Below are 883 nucleotides of genomic sequence, written 5' to 3'. Positions count from 1 at the left end.
CATGCCATGGCCTGGGCACGGTGGCCCATGGGGACAGCAGAGCTGGACTGGCTGGTGCCCACCCCATGGCCAGCCGACCCCTGGCCATGCCAGGGACAGCCCAGGATGGTGCCAGCCATGTCACCATTCTGCCTTTGCGTCTCCGCAGTGTGTCCACGTCCACATACGACTACGAGATCAGCGGTCCCCTGGGACGGGACAACTACAAGGAGATGTACCTCTTCATCTACAGGTAACAGGGCTGGGTGTGCTGCCGCCTGTCCCACGGCACCACAGGGACACTGATGCCATGGAGGGGGCGCAGGGGCTGTGCCAAGTCCCAGGGACACTGTCCCCTTTGGTCCCACAGGACAGACACCGTGTCCGTGGTGGACACCTACCAATATGAGGATCCCCAGGATGTCTTCAGCCGGGAGCCGTTCATCCTGAAGATCTCAGTGCCCCACACCAGTAAGCAGGGGGATGGTTGGCCCTGGGTGGTGACACAAGTTGACTGCAGGGCTGATATCCCTCTTCCCTGGCAGAGGTGGAGGAGTTTGTGCTGGTGCCGCTGCATTCTGCCCCGCACGATGCTGTCGCCGAGATTGATGCGCTCTACGATGTCTACCTGGCCATCGTCAGCAAGTGGGGGACTGATGTGAGTGGCACCAGGGGTAGCACCGAGGGGTGGGCATTGAGCCTCAGGGACCATTCAGCCCACGCTGGGTCCCTGCTCCGAGGCGAGTGTGGCTGGTGCGAAGGTGGTGGGATGGGGACCTTGGTCCTGCCCCGTCCCCTGCCCCAGGGGATGTCCCGGCACTCAGGGCTGACCTGAAGCGGGGTCTGGCCCCCACGGGATGGCTGGTGTCGGGGGCAGCCCCATTCCCCCACCGCCCCGAGCCCC

At 64.2% G+C, this 883-nt stretch overlaps 1 protein-coding gene across 1 annotated transcript in view; it reads left to right on the top strand.

Annotated features, from left to right (window-relative positions):
- The window catches only part of LOC104283739 (deoxyribonuclease-1-like 2), a 2,829-nt gene that overhangs the window by 1,069 nt on the left and 877 nt on the right, over window positions 1–883 (top strand). The window contains exons 3-5 of the mRNA XM_009881956.1: window positions 149–232; window positions 350–450; window positions 525–637. Coding sequence (XP_009880258.1) covers window positions 149–232; window positions 350–450; window positions 525–637 — 298 coding nt within the window. The remainder of the gene's footprint in view (window positions 1–148; window positions 233–349; window positions 451–524; window positions 638–883) is intronic.

Source organism: Charadrius vociferus, unplaced genomic scaffold (assembly GCF_000708025.1).
Source record: "Charadrius vociferus isolate BGI_N301 unplaced genomic scaffold, ASM70802v2 scaffold593, whole genome shotgun sequence".
NCBI lineage: Eukaryota > Metazoa > Chordata > Aves > Charadriiformes > Charadriidae > Charadrius > Charadrius vociferus.
Note: the sequence above shows the minus strand (reverse complement) of the source record. Positions and strands in the feature narration are given on the sequence as shown.